The sequence below is a fragment of the Myotis nattereri genome, assembly GCF_964212035.1.
Source record: "Myotis nattereri genome assembly, chromosome: 9".
In the NCBI taxonomy this organism is placed as follows: Eukaryota; Metazoa; Chordata; class Mammalia; order Chiroptera; family Vespertilionidae; genus Myotis; species Myotis nattereri.
In genome coordinates this window covers 39,305,049-39,322,244 of record NC_138084.1, presented here as the reverse complement: position 1 = coordinate 39,322,244, position 17,196 = coordinate 39,305,049, and the positions used below count along the sequence as shown (strand labels likewise).

At 43.1% G+C, this 17,196-nt stretch overlaps 2 protein-coding genes and 1 long non-coding RNA gene across 3 annotated transcripts in view; 1 reads left to right on the top strand and 2 right to left on the bottom strand.

The window, feature by feature from the left end:
• Positions 1 to 674: 674 nt before the first annotated feature.
• On the bottom strand, positions 675 to 6,306 carry LOC308524488 (small ribosomal subunit protein eS25). Its single transcript, XM_081098968.1, has 2 exons — positions 5,592 to 6,306; positions 675 to 1,505 (listed from the first exon to the last, which is right to left on the bottom strand). The coding sequence occupies exon 2, from the start codon at positions 1,351 to 1,353 to the stop codon at positions 976 to 978; it is 378 nt and encodes a 125-aa protein (XP_080955094.1). The 5' UTR covers positions 1,354 to 1,505; positions 5,592 to 6,306; the 3' UTR covers positions 675 to 975.
• A 5,214-nt stretch (positions 6,307 to 11,520) lies between these two features.
• MRPL17 (mitochondrial ribosomal protein L17) lies at positions 11,521 to 13,040 on the bottom strand. Its single transcript, XM_081099445.1, has 3 exons — positions 12,815 to 13,040; positions 12,433 to 12,501; positions 11,521 to 12,070 (listed from the first exon to the last, which is right to left on the bottom strand). Exons 1-3 carry the CDS (start codon positions 12,986 to 12,988, stop codon positions 11,795 to 11,797), a joined length of 519 nt encoding a protein of 172 aa, XP_080955571.1. The 5' UTR covers positions 12,989 to 13,040; the 3' UTR covers positions 11,521 to 11,794.
• Positions 13,041 to 13,161: 121 nt separating this feature from the next.
• The window catches only part of LOC308524846, a 65,766-nt gene continuing 61,731 nt past the window's right edge, over positions 13,162 to 17,196 (top strand). Inside the window, exon 1 of the long non-coding RNA XR_013996432.1 lies at positions 13,162 to 13,344. This is a non-coding gene — a long non-coding RNA (uncharacterized lncRNA). The remainder of the gene's footprint in view (positions 13,345 to 17,196) is intronic.

The following is a 17,196-nucleotide window of genomic DNA, read 5'->3' as shown; positions in this document are numbered from 1 at the left end:
AAACATTACAGTTTAGTTCTGAACTCTCAATTATATTCCATTGTCTATCCTTATTTATGACAATACCACACAATCTTTTTAAAAATATATTTTATTGATTTTTTACAGAGAGGAAGGGAGAGGGATAGAGAGTTAGAAACATTGATGAGCGAGAAACATCGATCAGCTGCCTCCTGCACACCCACTACTGGGGATGTGCCTGCAACCAAGGTACATGCCCTTGATCGGAATCGAACCTGGGACCCCCCAGTCTGCAGGCTGATGCTCTACCCACTGAACCAAACCGGTTAGGGCAATTCCACACAATCTTGATTACTTTGTAGAAGATTTAAATTTGGGAAGTCTGAGTTTTCCAACTTTGTTCTCATTTATTAAAGATTATTTTGGAACTTCTGAGTCCCTGTAATTTCCATATGAATTTTAGTTTTGGTTTGGTAATTTTTGAAGAAAAAAAAAGGCAGCCATTATTTTAATAAATAATGTTGAATCTGTAAAACACTTTGGGAAGCACTTCCATCTTAACAACATTAAGTTTTCCAATCCTTGAACATGTGATATTTTTACATTTATTTAGGCATCTAAATATTTCTCTCAATAATGTTGAGTTGTTTTCAGCATGTAAATCTGTAGTTTTTGTTCAATTTATTTTTATGCATTTTATTCTTTTTGCTATTGTAAATGGAATTTTGTTAATTTAATTTTTGGATTTTCTTTGCTAGTGTGTATAAATGTAATTGGTTTTTGTAAAATTAATTTTCGATATTGATCTTGTGTCATATAACCTTGTTGAAATCCTTTGTCAGTTTTTTGGTGGATTCCTTTAGATTTTCAATACACAAAATCATGTCATCTATGAATAGAGACAGTTTTACTTTTCCCTGTCCAATACAACTGTCTTTTCTTTTCTTTTTTTTTTTTTTTACTGATTTAATAAAGGTTTATTTTTCAAAATGTACAGCCGATGAGATCTGTTGTTCATGCATCTTCTCCAGCAGCCGGGGCGTCCCCACCTTTGGTGTTTCTGGTGTAAATCACTTGAGCTCTGTGCTTTGAGACTAGTTTAATAAGTCCTTTACTAAGGAGCTCCTGAAGGGCTGCCCTGGCCAAGGAGCCCCGAATCTTCAGCCTCTCAGAGACCACAGCTGGGGTTATGAGCTTGTAGTTGGGAACCTCCTTACAGAGCTTGTCATATGTGGCTTTGTCAAACAAGACCAGGTTATTGAGCTTGTCCCGAACTTTGCCTTTGGACCACTTCTTCTTTTTGGCCTTGCCCCCCGACTTGTTCACGGGGTCCTTGTCTTTCTTGGCCGACTTTCCAGCATCTTTCTTCTTCTTGTCGTCCTTGGGCGGCATCGCGGGACTCAGAGAGCAGGGATGCGCTGCTGCCTCGCCAAGATGTCAGCCCGAGAGCTGTCTTTTCTTTCTTTTTCTTGTCTAATTGCCCTGATGGAACCTCAAATACAATGCTGAATGAAGTAGCAAGAATGGACATCCTGGTCCTGTTCCTGATTTTAGAGAGAAAGCATACAGTCTTTTAATACTAAATATCATCCTAGCTGTGGGGCTTTATCACACATGTCTTTTATTCTGTTCAGAAATTCTCATTATTCCTAGTTTATTAAGTGTTTTTATGATGAAAAGGTGTCAGATTTTGTCAAATTACTTTTGTGTGTATACTGAGATAATTATGCTCTTGTTTTTTATTCTATTGATATAGTATGATGTATTATGATGTAAATCTACTGGTTTTTAGAATGATAAACCAAGCTGGGATAAATCCATTTGGTCACAGTATAATTCTTCTGTTGTTGGATACAGTTTGCTAGTATTTTGTTGAGGAATTTTGCATAGAGTACATTGATCTCTATTTTCTTTGCCTGTGATAGTTATTTACTTATTTGGTTTTACTAGTAGTATCAGAGTAAGATTGGCCTCATAGAATGAGTTACAAATGTGCTGTTTTTAATTCATAGATTTATCAGCTAGACCAAATGAGTATTTTTTTTCTTTCAGGGGAGAGCGCGAACACAGTCCCCCACTACCACAAATTAGGCAGTCAAGTTTCCCACATTTGGGGAAATCACAGGGGTCAGCATACCCGGAGTGCAATGGATAAGCCTCGCTCTGGGGAAACCACCTTCATGATCATGGTAACTCCCCTGCCAGGTAAGTCCAAATGAGTATTATCTGTTTGTTGTAGGCACCTGAATGCTTGTCTGAAATGAATATTCCACACAAACGTGACATTTAACAGAGTTTCCTTGAAATCTGGTACACAACAGATATCCTAAAAAGACATTAGTAGAACTAATTAAGTCAAGCTGAAACTAATTGAAAACTGAAAAAAGAAGAGCTATGAAAAAAAGTTTCACAAAGCTATGAAACTTCATGCAACACAATTTCTATAAATATTGATAGAAACACATTTTTGGTAAATTGATAATTTCACCAAATTGGATTTTGATGTTAAAAAGCAAATGTTTTAAAAGTTGATAAATTTGGAAATTTTGCTGAATTGACCTTTAGGTAGCTTGATCATTGGTGTCATGTCTTCAGTAAATAGATGTCTAACTAATTGCCTAGTTTCTGGATGCAGATAAAGGTCAGAAGGGTATAAAATCAAGAAGAATATGTCACAGCCACTTTTCCCTCCATTTTTTGAGAAGCAGGAAGTGAGGTTAAGTGCTGGTAGTAAGAGATGAAAATCCAAAGACTTTAAGTGGAAAAGTTTGTAGGGGTCAAAGAGATGACAGGATTGAGCAAGTCAGGCTTACCGAGTTGTGCTCAGTGCCCAGCTCTGTTGATTCCAATTCCAATGTTTTGTGATATATTTTGTTTCTCAGAGCTCTCATTGATGAGGGCACAGGAGTAGAGAAATCAGATGATTAGTAAGTGGGTGGGAGAGAAAGGCATGGGTTGAATAGGGGCTGCCATGAGAATGGATGAAATGTTGGATCATAATATTCAGGCTGGGTTGAAAGGAAGAAAGGCCTGGTACACACAGGGAGACAAGAGGGAATTCAAAGGCCTGGAGTTGCAAGAGGTTGAAAGTGTGATATGTACACAGGGGTATGAGAGAGCCAGAGGAAAGAAGGTGGGTTTACAGAGTGAGATTCTGGAAGGTAAAAATTCAGGGGGGAAAGTAGAGCTGGTCATGAAAGGGTCAATGGCCTGTTAAAGAGAGTGGGCTGCATGAACATTTCCAGGAGGAGAGAACAATAAAGAACTATGGAGCCAGAGTCTTAAAGGGGGCATGCACTTGGATAGGGTAAGTGAGCAAATGTGACGGTAGCAGGTCTTGGGATGGTGAACAAGACTCTGGGCCTAAGACTTCATTAAATGAATAACCAGAAGCTGTTTCTTCCCACATCCACCCCCAGTCAGACCAGCATGAATCACCCAGTGTGTTATAAAAAAGGGGGTAGCTGGTTCTCAGTATTTAAGATTTAAGTATTTAATTTTAATTTAAGCAAATACTTAAATTTAAGTATTTAAGAGACCTTTGATCTTTCAGTACTTGCTTGTATCTTTGCTAGCTCCACACTGACTTCTCAGTTGTGTTTTGAAGTAATGGTATTCTGTCTGTTGCGCTAGCATATCCTTTTAGGCCTAATCAATTGAATTAATGGTTCATTATGTAACTAGCTCTAGGCTGTTTTCTCCCCAAAGGCAGACAGGTTAGAACTGCAATCTTGCCAACTTACTTCTGGGTTGTGCCAGCAGGTGGTCTAGGCCTTAGCAGTTAAGGCTAACACCATTAGAAAGAGGTGGTACAACCAATGTCAAGTCCCAAAAGAGAAGGGCTTCACATAAAGATGGAGAAGCCAAGGATGCCAAAATGGGGAATAAGAAAGCTCTCCTCCCTCCACCTTTGCCCTTGATGTATGATTTTGAACTTTTCCTTTAACCTATAGTGTCTGTCTGCATGACTAAGGACTGGCAGAAATACTCATAAAATTGCCATAGTCTGCTCACACTACTCTAATAAAATACCATAGATAGCTTAGAAACAACATTTTATTTTTCATTGCTCTGAAGGCTGGGTTGTCCAAGACCAAGATGCCAGGATGGTTGGGTTCTGGTGAGGACCATCTTTCTGGTTCATAGTTATGTCTTCTTCTAGTGTCCCTAAGTGGTAGATGGAGTAGGGATCTCTGAGGGGTCTCTTTTATAAGGACACTAATATTGTTCATGAGGATTCCACCCAAAGGCCCCACCTCTTAACACCCTCATGCCAAGCATTAGGATTTTTTAAAAAATGTATCTTTATTGTTGAAAGTATTATAGATGTCTCCTCCCACCCCCCATTACCCCCCTCCCCCCTCATCTGCCCCTCCCAAGCATTAGGATTTCAACATATGAATTTGGGGGTGGGGGAGGACACAAACATTCAGACCATAACAAAAACCAATACATCAGTCTTCAAAATAAACATTTTAAGTGTCTTCCCCTCAAGGTGCTACATATCTCTGCCCTATCTCTTCTCTTTTCATTGTCACCTAACTTCTTGAATTGTCTTTATGGTTATTTTTTTCCCCTCTCAAGAGACTGCTCTATCAGAGGTCAACGGTGAACACCCTAATTCCCAAGTCCAGTGGCCACAGATACTCATTAAAGCACTACCTCAGAGGCTGGCCAACATTAGGGTCTGACAATACAAAAATTATCTAGTGTCTTCCCTCAAGAATTCACAATCTACACAAATAGATGTTTTGACATCCTCTTCCCCTAAACTTTGAGACACCAGTGTTCTAGTTGTAGTCCTTTTACCATCCTCAGAGGGTTTCTTTCTCTCTCTGGTCTTTGCATGTTGGCTGTATCATAGGCCTTTTTAAAATTTCTCTTACTCTGTATTTTTTTGTTGGAAATCTCATCTAGTCCAATTGCTTCCATTCCAGTGTATGTGTATGTGTGACTTTCACATCTATATTGCTAGTTTACATATAGCCTCTGGCTCACACAACTGTTACATATATCCTTTGTCCACATGATAGCTCAAGAGGATTAGTATGTTTTCAACAAAGTTCATCATGGCAATCTCAGATATGCTTTTCCTTTGCTATTCTGTTAGTAGAAAGATTCTCTGTGAATGGAACTCATCTTCTCCCTCTACCTCATGTAATCCCACACAAAGTCTGATCTAATCTGTCTCTGTCAGCTTCTAACTCCCCTGCCTGTGGGCTTAGTCTAGTCTTCAGTCAACTCCCCTTGAATTCCTAAACCAGGCTCCTATTTGGTTTCTTTGCTTTTAGTCTGTCTGTCCCATCTTCCAGTCTGATGCAAGAATGATCTTTCTGCATGTAAATCTGATGCCTTTTCTCTCCATTTAAAAACCCTCCAGTGGCTTCCCCTGAAGCACTTCATCATGTCTTACGTGGCCCTTTGTAACCTGATCTTGCTTGGCTTTCCTGCTTCATTTCCTCCTCTTCTTCGTCAAATACTAAATAAACCCAGCTGCACCAAATTACTTCCTTGGAATTTCTCAATCACTACACACTGCTTCATAATTCAGTGCACTTATACCTGCAGCTCTTGCTGCCTGGAATGCCCTCACAGCTGACTTCTCTCCCCCATGATTGATCAATACTTACTTTCCTCAAGATTCAGCGGTTTCCTCCAAAGTTCTTCTTTATCGGCCTCCTTTCTTGGTCCTCCAGTAAGCCTGTGTGCACCACTTTCATACTACCTGTCTACTGTGCTGTGTTTATTTATTATCTGTCCCTCAAATTGGCCTTTGGATCCTTGAAAAGTCACCCCTGTATTTTCTATACTAGCACAGTGCTTTGAATGGAGGAGTATACTTGCTGAATGTATGTGATTATTTTTGAGTGCCTTCTATGCACAAGGAAGACACTATGCACTAGGTACTGTGATGAATTTTGCAGGTTCTCTTTCCTCTTTTAAAAAGGCAATTTCTCAGACTCCTTCATAGATTCTGTATCCTGTCTGATGTCAGCCTCCTTCCCCTCCACATATACACTCTGAGTCACTCCATTCATTTCCTTAGCTTTAATTGCTGACAACTCCCAAATCTGTTCTCCCAGTAAAGAACTCTTTTGCAAACTCCAGATGCTCCCAAGCATCTTAAACTCAGCACTTACAAAAGTGAACTATTTTATGTTTCTTTTATCCTCTGCATAAAAAGATGATTGTGGCAAAGTTTCTGCGACAATTAAAAAAAAAAAAAGCAGTTAGAAATTATGTCAGGATAATAACATTACGTTTTCTGTGACATCCCTAGAAACAGCTTTTGTATTTTCTTTGCTTTGAAGTGAACAGCAGTAAAGCTTTAATGCTGTGCTTCCTATGCTGGACTACATGGTGGTCTGTCAAGATATCTGTGAAGCCACAGTGTAAGCGAGGCTCACCTCCTACAGCAGTGGTTCTCAACCTTCTGGCCCTTTAAATACAGTTCCTCATGTTGTGACCAACCATAAAATTATGTTCGTTGCTACTTCATAACTGTAATGTTGCTACTGTTATGAATCGTAATGTCAATATCTGATATGCAGGATGGTCTTAGGCGACCCCTGTGAAAGGGTCGTTCGACCGCCAAAGGGGTCGCAGCCCACAGGTTGAGAACTGCTGTCCTAGAGCATCAATTTTAACAGAAGTTTGTGTGTGTGTGTGTGTGTGTGTGTGCGCGCAATGTAAACTAATTGAGTTGTAGGACTGGAAAATACTATTTTCATATTGTGAACATAACGCAAAATGTCAGAAGAGTTTAAACTCCTTTCCTCAAAATGTAGGCACACAGACCATTTCTATTATTAGAGAACCCCAAGTGTAACTACCAAATTCATGTCCCAGAGGCAGAGCTATGAATTAGAAAATGCCCATGTATTTAGGGCACCGAGAGGAAAGCCTTGGGTACAGACGTTATCCAGTAGTGAACAATGGGAAATCAGCACCACAGGAAGTTCTTTTTCAGATGAAGTAAGAGGAAACCGGGGAAGGGCGGAGTTAGTGAGCTTTAAAAACCACAAGAGGCTGAGAACTTTGTTCAATGCATTGATTCAGTCAGTAGGTATTTTCAGAAGCCGATTTTGTCCCATGTTCTCTACTGGGTGCCGCAAGAGTGAATCAGATATGTCGCCTAACCTCAAGAAGTTCACTATCTAGTGAAGGGTGCTAAACAATGTAATTGTGCCTTTGCCAAAATAAAGGACGTACAGTGTGAAATTGGGCCACTGGAGAAGTGCCTAGCTTTGCTTGGGGAATTAGTGATTATTTCACATAAGATACATCATTTCGACTTTTGACTAAGTCTTGGAAAATGTACAGGTATTTTCTGCCTGAGGGTTTGTGAGAGTTTTCAGAAAACAGGAATATGAAACGTGTGGGAAATGAATTAGATACTTGCTTACATCCTTGACAGTCATTGCCAGCACTTAATTCCCTGGAGAGGAAGAAGCCCATTTCTTCAGCCTTGGACTACTCAGCAGTGTAGCTGAGCACTGTCCCTGCACACAGCACCGTGTTTATTGTTTTGTAAAAGCTCAGCCTGAGAGCTCAGTATGTCAAGGACAACATGTAGCTTTCTCTTTATCATTTAATAAACTTACATTGAGCAGCAATTTTGAATTAGGTCCTTTGGTAGGAATAGGCATCCAGAAGATTGAGTCCCAGTTTCTGGCTTCAGGAGCTCAGTTGACTGCAGGATATCAGTCAAGCAGACAGGCATTGGTGATCCAGTATGATGGAAGCTTTGGTAGGTGTATGCCCTGAGGACCATAACTACATAGAGGGGCCTCACCACATTTGGAGGGTGAAGTGGAAGTTGGAAGCTTCAAAAAGGTGACTCCTGAGTAGAGTTTTGAACAAGGTTTTCTATGGTTGGGTCGCAGCCTCATCTCCTACCATTATCTGCTTCCACTCTTCATAGGAAACTACTTGATATTTTCTGACTATCAGACCGTTGTGTCGTAACAGTCTTGATTTTAACTGCAAAGGCAATGAGTCACTATAATTAGTGCTGGTTGAGATCAGTGTTTTTCAGGAAAGGCTGTACAATCCATTAGTGAGCTGTAAAAATCAATTTAGTGAACTGGGACCAATATTTTTAAGAACTAAACTAGGAAAGAGTAGAAATATCACTATGCATATTTGTAAAGGCAAATATTTTGCGATGCTTTTGCTTCAATTATATATGCATGTGACTATTGTGTTCTGAGGTAAAATGCTCTTTTATCTGTGGATCACAGTAAATAAAAAAACCTTAGGAAACACTAAAGGTTCAGCAGAAATTAGTTTAGGCCTATGCATCACTGAACCATCAATAACAAGGGATGGATGTTTGGGAATCAACCCAGGGAAGTGTAATACAGTTAGGTAAATTCAGTGGATTATAGAGAGGCCTGGTGCACCAATTCAGCCTGGCCAAAATGGGCTCTCTGACATCCCAAATTGCAAAAGGGTTCAGGCCAGGCAGAGTGACCCCACGGGTGCATGATCTGGGCTGGGGGAGGATGCCGGAGGTTGGCCAGCCTGGGAGGCACCATGGGAGGGCTCCGGGGTGTGTCCGGCCCTCTCGCTCAGTCCTGATCAGCTGGACCCCAGCAGCAAGCTAACCTTCCAGTCAGTGTCTGCCCCCTGGTGGTCAGTGCATGTCATAGCGACTGGTCAACCAGTAGACTAACCCCCCCGCCCCCCCCCCCCACTCAGTGCACATCATAGTGAGTGGTCAAGTGGTCTTAGCATATCACTAGCATATTATGCTTTGATTGGTTGAATGGATGACCAGGCACTTGGCATATTAGGCTTTTATTATACAGGCTAGTAGTGCACCTTACTTCACTAAGTAATGAACTTGTATGTGTCCATGGTTAGAGGAGCCACCCAGGAGATGCCAAGTTTGTGTACAGTTAGGTATGTAGAAGGGGGCAGAGGGTTTCTGGTTGGTAGAGACTGCATCAACTAAAGGTAGTAAGGGGAGCTGTGCAAAAAGAACAGTCAAAATAAGGACTTCCATGCTTCTGGAGCATAAGATTAGAGGCAGGGGAAGTAGCTGGAATAGTGCGCGGATGCCTAATCACTGAGGGGAGTTGTGGTAAGGAATCTGGATACTTTTCCTATATGAATGGAGGAGCCACTGAATACTATCAAGCAGAGAATAAAGATATCAGAATCCTATCACCCTGGCTGCAGTGTGGAGGGAGGCAAGTCAGGAGACTGTTGCAGTAATCCAGGAGATGTCTTAGATTTCAGACTAGGGAGAATGACTGCAGATTTCAGAAACATTATGGAAATGAACTCAACATGACTCGTTAATTGGACTATAGATGAGTGCAAGGAAGCAGCCCCTAGCTTTTGTAGCTGTCTCCTCTGGATATTGGGGTGATACTGTGCCACTGATCAGTTGAGGCTAGAGTTCATTATTATGATTTTTTAAAAATATATTTTTGATTTCAGAGAGGAAGGGAGAGGGAGAGAAACATTAATGATGAGAATCATTGATTGGCTGCCTCCTGCATGCGCTCCACTGGGCATGTGTCCTAACTGAGAATCAAACTATGAATTCCAGGTTCATAGGTTGATGCTCAACTGAGACATGCCAGCTTTTGAAGGGAGTGGGCATAGCTGACGACCTTGCTGTAAAACTGGAGCCTCAGAACCTCTGAAAAGTAGAGGCATTTGCAATACATCTGGGCCCCTCTCTTGGGGGGTCTAATATTTTTTAAAGAGGTGCCTAGATGGAATAGTCCAACAACTGGGGTGAAAAGTTATCATTTACAGGCCAGGTTAGTAAAACAGTGTTATTTCCCTTATATTGTCCCTGAGTCTTCAGTAAATGTTCTAGGATTCATGCACTCTTATTTGGCCAAAATATTAAAGGTGATGAAGTGTCCCTTTAGGCCACTGTGGTGGTCCATTAGATTGTGAGCTCCTTGAAGGGAGAGGTGGTTTCTTCTCATCTCTGTGTCCCTAGTATCGATCCCAGGGCCCAACACACGGCAAACATTTGATAAAAGACTGCATCCCTACTGCCTAAATTGATGCTGGGTACTAGCAGATGTTTAATAAGCACGTAGGGAATTGCTGAAAACTCCAAATGGGCATATATTTCTGGGGCTAAGACGAAAAACTATGAGAGTCAGCCACCATCTACTTATTACCAATAAGTTGGAAAGATGTGGTTTTAAAAGTAAGTGCTTTCTCTAGGAATCAGGATGATTCCAACTTATCTAGCTGGAGGTGAATATTCATGCCAAGAAGACAGGAAGGGGATGAATTTTTGGGCAGAAGCACTCAGAGTTGTAGGTTTATTTAATAAATGCATTGAATGTCTAGTATGTCACTCAAAATATGTCAGAAAGAGCTTTCTGGTAATAATGTGAAAGGCAGACTGGAGCAGAGGGAGATATGGAGAACCCTGCTAGGAGTGAGTGTCCGACTAGGGAAACTGCAGTGAAATAGCACAAGAATAGCTGTCACTGAAGCTATTATCTATCTGCTAGACCAGAGACCTCTTCACCTTCACCCTTATCATCTGAGACAATGGGTGGGTTTGGTGGGCCCAATATGCTCTGAAGGTCCGGTCCAAGATAAAAATCCCTTCTTTCCACCATACCGGGGATATGGACACTGTGGGACCCTGTTCTGATGCATTTAGCCTGGGATGACAGCACTGAGTCTTCCCATGACTATCACCTTACTCAAGCCTCTGAGCTTTGAGAGGTGGGCAGCCTGGCCGGGCCAAGTTTGGCTTCACACTAATTAGTATACATAAAGGAGTTTCCTACTTCTCATATGTCCAGACCATTGTGAAGCCGGATTTCCCCTTTCTCAGTTCCAAGAGAGGCCCAGATTCGACAATAAAAAATTTCCAGGAAATTCCCAGCAGGTTTAACTTCCTGATCCTCCTCCCATTTTAACCCTGTCCTTCATTTCACTCTTCCCTCCCGCCCTCCCTTCCACTCCAAGAGGAAAGAGCTGATGCTGGAGTCCAGTATCCTCTGCTCAACGCTTGCACTCCCTTGGCCAGGATAGTCGTACATCGGAGTCCTCAGGTCCTCTCCTTTGAGGCCCATTCAAGGCTTGAGAGAAGCACATGAGGGTATTACGTGATCCGGCCTAGAAACAGAGGATGGTTATAGTGCTCCTTGAAGGTTCTTAGGGTACCAGGTTCTTATGGAAGGTTCACTTCTAGATTCGCACTCTCCAACCCTTGTTAGGAAGTAATTTTTCTCTAAGAAGTCCCAGGGGCTTGGTCTTTATGCTAGATGTCATAACTCAATCCCTTTTGGGGCCAGTTTGGAATTATAGGTACACCAGAGGCCCGATGCACGAAATTCAAGAGTAGGTCTTCCTTCCCTCAGCTGCCGGCACCGGCTTCCCTCTGGCACCCAGAACCCGGGCTTCCCTCGCAGCCCCAGCTTTGTCTGGAAGGACATCCGGTCTATTATTATACTATTATTATTATTATTATTATTATTATTATTATTGATGCCCCATATAAACCAGCATTAAGAAAAACAAAAGTGACCTAACCCAATAAAACGTGGATTTAAGAGCCAGAAACATATGCTGTGAATTTACTATCCCATGAAGACAGAGCATTTGGATAGTTCTCATTCTCAGAAATCCCAAGGTGAGAGAAAAAAGATCAGTTTACATATATTCATACAAGGAATTTTACCTATTGTGCAAAGAGAAGGTTATATGGCTACCCAACAGGTTCTGGGCTCCATTATGACTGTCTACTTCACAACTCTAGCTCCAGTTCTTAGAGATGAAGAGATCCGAAGGCCTTGGATCATGGGCACTGACGAGGCTGCACACGCTTTGGCTCCAGTTAACTCCCTGGTGTCCGAGGTGTGTGGGAGCTGTGGCTGCCTGCTTCCAGGTCCTGCCGCAGCCCACGAAGGAGCTGGTTTAGAAGTGTAAGGTTGCTGTCTCTGCGAGGCAGGGGCAGGGGTGGGAGGCAGTTCCCTTTATACTCGATCACTGCCATCTTAGCCCGATCCTGCTGATTCCGGTTTGGGATCTGCAGCATTCTCGTGTAGCCCCCATTCTGACCTTGGTACCGAGGGGCCAGCACTTGAAACAGCTTTGGGATCAAGTCCTTCTCCTAGAAGGGGAGTTACCCGGAGGAGAGCAGAGTCAGGCACCACAGCAGAGACATTTAGCTCTCAGCACTCCCAAAGGCAGGGTCTCCACACACACACCCAGACTCCCACCCACTAACCGCTCACCCCAATGTGGTTGAGTCCAAGTTACACAGAGGGGTTAGTTACAGGCAGATGTGCAGATTAAGATTCTCACCGAATTGTATCTACTTACGTCACCAGTTTCCAATTTAGTTGTCAGCATTTGTCCCTAAGCCAAGGGAGTGTTTTGGCTTAATTCCGCCCAGCCCCCCTTTCTCTAACAGCCCCCTCCCAGCTCAGGAAACAAAGAATGCGACTTGGGTGGCGGAAAGGACGCACTTACTGTCAGCCAGAAGTCAGCCATGCGCATGGCTTTTTCGTTGGTGTCGCCCAGCTTCCCATAGTCGATGAGCTGTGAGGACAGAACATCACTGATCCAACCCGAGCAAGACACGAGGCGGCAATCTCACTTCTCTCATGGTGGGCTGCAGCCCATTCATCCCACTGGCCTGGCTTCTCTCTAGGTCAGGGCGCTCCTAACCCCACAGCCCTAACCGTCTTCCATTGGAGGGGCCAGAAGAGTGGGCTCCGCTAACGCCACTGAAGGATTCAGGCTTGGGGGCAGGGCTTACCACGGAGGTCCCACTCCTTCCCCAAGTCCAGCCCGCCCCCGCCCCCTCGGGCCAGACCCGCGCTGTGGACCCGAGCGGGATCCCGCCTCTGACCTTCTCGGCGTAACCCCTCATCTCGTCCACGCGCGCCCAGGACGCCTCGATGCGTTCGTGCCGCACTAGTCCCGTCAACAAGTTCCGCAACAGGTGGATGCGGGACTCGGGACCAAGGCCCAGGCGGCGGTACACGCGGCCATGGGAGATGGCGGCGGCGACCGACAACCGCATCTTACCGCTGCTCCAGAAACCCCTGGAGCCGGAACTGGAAACACATGGGGAACTGCGCGGAGGGGCGGGTTTGAGAGGACGCATGCGCTGTAGCTCAGTGCGTGGTGGACGTGTGTGCGCATGCGCATCAGAGCCTGCCTGGTTGGCAACCTGGGGGAGGGCGAGAAGGGGTGTTGACCTCTTCCAGGGCTGGCGAGCTGGGCGGGCATCAGGCACCGCGTGCGCTCCCAGTCGGTGGGTGAACCAGGCGCCCCCTAGTGAGGGAGGAGCTGGCTGTCGGGTTCTTTGGCGCTGCCGGAGGCTTCCTGCGCGGCCTATAGAGCGACGGAAGCTCCACCGCGGAGCCTGCTGGGAAAGTGAGTATCTGAGGCATCCTGTGCTGGCGGCTCAGCCCCGCCCTGGACTGTGTGCGAGCAGGCGTGTCTGACACAGGGAGGGCATCATTTTTTTTTTTAAAAAATATATACTTTGTTGATTTTTTACAGAGAGGAAGGGAGAGGGATAGAGAGTTAGAAACATCGATGAGAGAGAAACATCGATCAGCTGCCTCCTGCACACTCCCCACTGGGGATGTGCCCGCAACCAAGTTACGTGACCTTGACCGGAATCGAACCTGGAATCATTCAGTGCACATGCTGATGCTCTGTCCAGTGAGCCAAACTGGTTAGGGCGGGGCATCATTTTTTGTTTGTTTTTTTAATCCTCACCCTAGGGTATTTTCCCGTTGATTTTTAGAAAGTGGAAGGGAGAGGGAGGGACAGAAACATCTATGTGAGAGAGACAATCCATTGGTTACCTCCTGTACGCACCCCAACCAGGGGCGGAGGGGTGTGTGTGTGGGGGGTGGGGACCTGCAAGCAAGGTACTTGCTCTTGACTGGGATGGAACCCAGGACCCTTCTGTCCGTGGGCTGATGCTCTATCCACTGAGCAAAACCGGCCAGGGCGGGAGGGCATCATTTATGGCACAATTATTTTCAGTAGTCATGGTGAAATGAAAAGAGTAGCAATGAAGTTCAGTTAAGAAACACAGTGAAAACTTTTTTTTGTTGAGGTAGGTACATATAATCATCCAAAAACACTTAAAGGAAAAATAATGGATTCATACTTTTAAATTACATCAGTGCATTTTTTTTTAAAGGGAGAAAACATACGCCTTTATGTGTTAAAGTAACATACAATAACATTATAGTTTCTGCTCCGGAGCCTTAATGCCTATAAGTTTGCAATGAATATGAAACCATTGTTCTTTGTTATGAGCTGAATTGTGGTTGCCCCCACATAGGGCAAAGGATATGTTAAGTCCTTACGTAAAGATAACCTCGTGAAGACACACACACACACACTGGGAGAACCCATGTGACCAAGAAGGCAGAGATCTGCCTTAGGCAGTTGCAAGCCAAGGATCCTTAAGGATTTCTGGCAAACACTGGAACCTAAGATAAGGGCATGGAACAGATTTTTCTCTAGATCCTTCAAAGAATGTGTGGCCCAGCTGACACATTGGAGCTATGAGACAATCCAGTTCATTTGTGTGTTAGGGTGCCCAGTTGTGGCACTTTGTCACAGCAGCACTAGGAAGGTGATACACTGGTCTTCACATGTTCATGTTCACTAGACAGCATACTTAGAATGTGTCACTTGTCTTTGCTCATAGATGACCAGAGAACACTTCTTGTTAATTTTAATTTTGAAAAGTTTATTTTATTTGAAGCAACAGATAACAAATAATTAGGAAACATGGATACTTTGGTAGAAATTTATACAAATTACACTTCACAATAAATTCCAGAAACTACAATACCTGTCTTGTTTCTTTCGGATTAAATCTTACAGCTTTCAGTGAACTCCACAATTGAAAACTCACCATAAATATCTATTGATAAACATTTCTGAAGATCTTTTGCGAAAGTTGGAGAAAATGAACACTGCCACTGACATTATTTGATCTATTTGCTTCAGAAGGAATGTCGTCTTGGTGAAAATGTACAGGATTATAGATTATCATTTTTATTTATTTATTTATCTTTGGTAATATAAGACCATCATTTCTTGTCTCTTCTGACAGTCTTCAAAATTCGATTCTTTTTTCTGTGTCAATTTCTTTACATTTAGCATAGTTAAAATATTTCTCCAGAATTTTTTTTGTGTGTTCAAGGAACAATTTTAAAACTTGTTGTTTTACTTTATGTTCAAGGCTTATTTTGGCTGATTGCCAATATTTTTGTATCTGACTGACCTCATCTGAAACTTCACCTTACTAAAAAAAGATGTCAGAAAACTCTCATATAGCTAAGATTGTTTATTTTAAATTTACTATTATAATAGCAGGGCTATATTCTTTCATAGGGGTTGGAGCCAGAAAATGCACCTGAAGTGAGTTTGAAAGATCATAAATTTTAATGAATTTACTGTAAAAGTTATGTCTGTGGCTCAATTTAACTGTGTAACTGATAATTCTGCAAATTAATTTCCATGAAGAATGAAATATTTTTAGTGGATTAGTTTTAAAAAGTGATCATTTGAAGCCTACATATGTAGGTTACTCAACACTAACCATTGTAATTGTTTAGAACTTAGACCACAGAAGATTTTTGTGTGAAGGTTATTGTATCTCTAACACTGTTAGTGTTGTTGTGCAAGGAGATAAGAATCAGATTGACTCTTAGTTCGTTTTATTGCTACTTTCAAATTCTTTACAGATGATTCGCCTCCTTAGGCTTGCATCTGGGTGGACTTCATCTACCTCCTGACCCTTAGTACCCAGTGGCTCTGAGTGTCCAATCTAGCCCCCAGGAAAGGCATTCTGATGGATCTATTTTGGGTGAGTCAAACCTGGAGTAACCCTGATGAGACTTTAGGTTGAGCCTCTGAGGAAGTGCTGGTTTAGAAGTGTAAGGTTGGGAGGTGGGCAGCCTGGCCGGGCCAAGTTTGACTGTAGTTCCAGCAGAGGTGAGGAAAGTGCTCTCAAGCAATGTTCTGGGAGGCATCTGAAGAAGAAAGACCCCAGCCGGTAGGAAAATGCTGTACGTAGAATTTCATCACTTCTGCTGGGAGAAAGGTGTTTGACCTGTCCACAGTACTGCAGAGAACCCTGTGTGATGTTGTTATAAAATAAACAACGTTTATTTGTCTTAAATCCTAAATCCCTTGGAATTTCCACAGTGATAGGGACAAAGGAGCATTTTTGTTATTCATAGAATGTCCATTTCTACTATACCTGAGATTATGCTAATGAGGTGACTCTTGGAGGATGAGGGCTGTTTACCAGAGGAACTAGCCATGCGATTAGAGTGATTAGAGGGCTGGAGCTGTCAGCACTCCCCTACACCTACTTTCAATGGAGAGATTGGAGATTCACATAATCACCAATGACAGATGGTTTAATCAATCATGCTTCCACAAAAGCCCTAAGCAGCAGGTTTTGGAGAGTTTCTGGGTTGATGAATATATTGGGGTGCTGGGTAGTTCAGCATGCTCTGAGCGGGCATGAAAGCTCTGAAGTCCTTCCTACATACCTTGCCCTATACAGCTCTTCCATTTGGCTGTTCTTGAATTGTATCCTTTGTATAAACTAGTAAGAGTTAGTAAAGCACTTTCCTGCTGTTTTAGCAAATTATCAAACTTGAGGAGAGGATCATGAGAACCTCAAATATATAACTGGTTGGTTAGAAGTGCAGGTGACAACTTGGGATGGGCAATTGGCTTTTGCAGCAGAGGATTAAGCCCCTGACCTGTAGAGTAGGGCTACCTCCAGGTAGTTAGTGTTGGAATTGAATTGTGGACATTCAGCTGGTGTCACAGAGAATTGAGAATTGCTTGGAGTGGAAAACATACGTGTTTGCTGTCAGAGGTGCTGTAAGTAGAGAAAGAAACTTTTTCCTTTACCCTGAGTGACTGCATCTTATTCTGCTGAAGCCTCCAGGAAGCAATGTCCTGGGAGCCAGTATAGGCAGCCCAGCAAGTGTTGTCTCAGGGAAGCAATTGTCAGTTGGACCTGAAGGCAACTTTTGGTTCTATCCTTAGAATCATGAAGTTCTAGAAGTAGAGGGTTTGGCTCATTCTTGATACTTGTTTTACTCTCTGGTCAAGGTCTTGAAACCTTTATGGATAGGATGTTTTGGGAAGGACTAGACCAGGGGTGGGCAAACTTTTTGACTCGAGGGCCACAATGGATTCTTAAACTGGACCGGAGGGCCGGAACAAAGG